The following is a 2,721-nucleotide window of genomic DNA, read 5'->3' as shown; positions in this document are numbered from 1 at the left end:
TGAATCACATTATTATTATTATTATTATGGACTAAATATAAAAAATCACAAACTCTTTCAGTTCAAAGTGCTAAGCCTAATTTATGTAAAGACCTTGCACTCGCCACTCGATAGCTCCTAACCCTAACAATTGTGGATCAACTTCTTTCCTAAAAAATATATCTATTTTCAGCTAATTTTTGAATATAATGATTAATATAAGTAGATATACAATACAGCATGACTTAAGCTACTATATAAAAATAATAAAAGTCACATACATCCCATGCAGTTTTTTCCAGAAGCATGTTTTTTTAAGGCTTATAGAAAAGTACAATTGACCAATACTAAATACAACCTCTACATAAAACGGCAGTTACTATAATAAACACCACCCACATTCATATTATAAAATCCAGAGAACAATGTTTCGTCACGTGGTTTGCTTATCATCCTATAATTTGTCAAACGTGAAATACAGCAATTGGAATAACATGGTACTGAAATTGACACCTTCGACTAGGATTGGCTTAAAGTTTTACAACTGAGCTTTAACATGCCCAGACACTGTTTTATAAAGAAAACAGACTAGAAAAAGGTTTAGATAACAATCATAGATGGCAGGACCAGTGCTGAAGTGGAATGAAAAATTGAAAAAAATTTCTAAGAAAAATTTTCTTCTTAGAGGGCACTTATTTATAGTCTCCAATATATTTTGGGATTTTTTTTATTAAATTTCACTTTAAACTTCATTATATAATACAATTTTGTATAAATAATTGAATGTTATGCTACTATTTACAAAAATAAATCTGAAATCCAATAAAAGATAAGTTCTCTATAATTTTTTCAATTCACAAATGTGATTTTGCCTTCACAATAAGACAAAATGGCCAGAGCAGGTAATGGGTTAATATGTAGCATTCACTTGCTTAAATTGTGTAGTGCTGAATGAAAATATTGAAAATTATCCACAAATAAAAAAATAATATTACAGAATGAACACACAGCTCAAAAAAAAAAATATTTACCATTTGCTTTCTAGAGTATTATGACTATTCTTTTTATATTTATTTGTAGCAATGAACCAATAATTGCATCTTTTCAAAACTTTCAGAGAAAAGGATGAATGTTACTCACCAAGGATTCAGTTAGGCCTCCAACACTAACACAGACACCACGCAGAAGGCTATATGTGTATGTTTTCAGACAAAGAAGCATCATAAAAAGAGGGAATGTTTCAGCAGGAGCTGCCCAGTTGACCTTGTGGCAAACATCTTGTGAAAACACTTGAACAAGGTCATTTCTATGGGGGATGTTTGGAACTTGTGGAGAGCTGGAAAGAGATAACATTTTGAGTTCATATTGCATTGGTCTAAACAAAACACTGCAATAGTTAGAAAGAATAATTATTAATTATTGCTTGATATTGAGAAGTGGTATAATTTTGAAACATTGTGATATTTTTTGATGAATTAGGTTTTTTATTCTTCTGGTTCTTTTTCCTAATTCTTTTGATACTTATTGAAATTAATTACCTTAAGATTTATGTTGTATTGTCTATTAACCTTTGTTCCTAGTCCTAGCCAGGTACAAATTTGCTTTTTTTTTTTTTATAAGTGATAAATTTTGTATTCTAGTTATTTGAAAGTTTTTAAATTTTATTTCTGTTGTTATCTATATATCAATAGTAGTACTTCTGTTGTATGTCCATGTAACTACTTAGCAGGGTGAGGATGGAGCTCTGCCAAAATTGGTGTGGAGGTTAATTAGGTCCATGCGGGGTTACATACAAATTTCCAGTTTTGCATTTTGCTTCTTGCATTTTTAATGGCCTTTTTTTTACCACTACTTCGCCCCCTGTTGATGGATCTTTACCATATTTCACATGAAGGTTTGTTGGGTTCATGCAAAGATACATGCAAACTTACAATTTCAAATTTTGTGTTTTGCAGTTTTTATGGGCATTTTTTAATTTTTAACAATTACATATAGGGGAAGCAACTTTTCATGTCCTAAGATAACCTCTCATTAATCATGAATTTACATAACTTCTGTCCAGGGGATGGGTACTCCAGCTAGTAATAAATAGATTGTTTTTGTTTCACCCTGGTTGTACCAGTGTTTTGTTTAGACCATTACAATATTTTTAATTATTTTCTTCTTGAAACAAGTACTAATAAGACTTTTTTATTTAATTGTTTGTTTGTATTAGAACAAAGCCATATTGGACTATCTGCTATGTCACTACAGGGAATAGATTCCAGATTTTAGCATTGTAAGTCTGTAAATTTACCACTGTCCCACCACAGGACTTTTTATTTAATGAGCAGTCATTGTTTCTAAGCTCTTGCTTGACGAAGTTATGTGCACTACAAAAGCATGTGATCATAATGTTATAATTGTATATATACAAAAAGTGTTTAAAGGAAACAAACGATCTTGCTATGGTTATAAACCTTCATCTATCAGCTCATAAAAGTTTGAAGTTCACATGATATTTAATTTAAAAAATAATGTTTTTTTAACCTTTTTTACTTATATATTTTACAAAATATCAAAAACACACTGTATACTTGAAAGAATATAAACTTAATATAGACAGATTCTACAAATTCTATAAAAGATTGGTACAAGACTTGTCTCCAACTGGTTTTTCATAAAGCTGAAATATAAATCAAATTTGAATTTTTTTGTTTTTTGTTTTTTTTAATTATGCACAAAGCTACACGAGGGCTATCT

The 2,721-nt window shown here is 29.9% G+C and overlaps 1 protein-coding gene across 1 annotated transcript in view; it reads right to left on the bottom strand.

The window, feature by feature from the left end:
* LOC106461916 (tubulin-specific chaperone D-like) overlaps positions 1 to 2,721 on the bottom strand; it is a 195,197-nt gene that overhangs the window by 13,117 nt on the left and 179,359 nt on the right. Inside the window, exon 16 of the mRNA XM_022389009.1 lies at positions 1,120 to 1,315. Coding sequence (XP_022244717.1) covers positions 1,120 to 1,315 — 196 coding nt within the window. The remainder of the gene's footprint in view (positions 1 to 1,119; positions 1,316 to 2,721) is intronic.

The sequence above is a fragment of the Limulus polyphemus genome, unplaced genomic scaffold (genome assembly GCF_000517525.1).
Source record: "Limulus polyphemus unplaced genomic scaffold, Limulus_polyphemus-2.1.2 Scaffold1058, whole genome shotgun sequence".
NCBI classification, from domain to species: Eukaryota; Metazoa; Arthropoda; class Merostomata; order Xiphosura; family Limulidae; genus Limulus; species Limulus polyphemus.
Note: the sequence above shows the minus strand (reverse complement) of the source record. Positions and strands in the feature narration are given on the sequence as shown.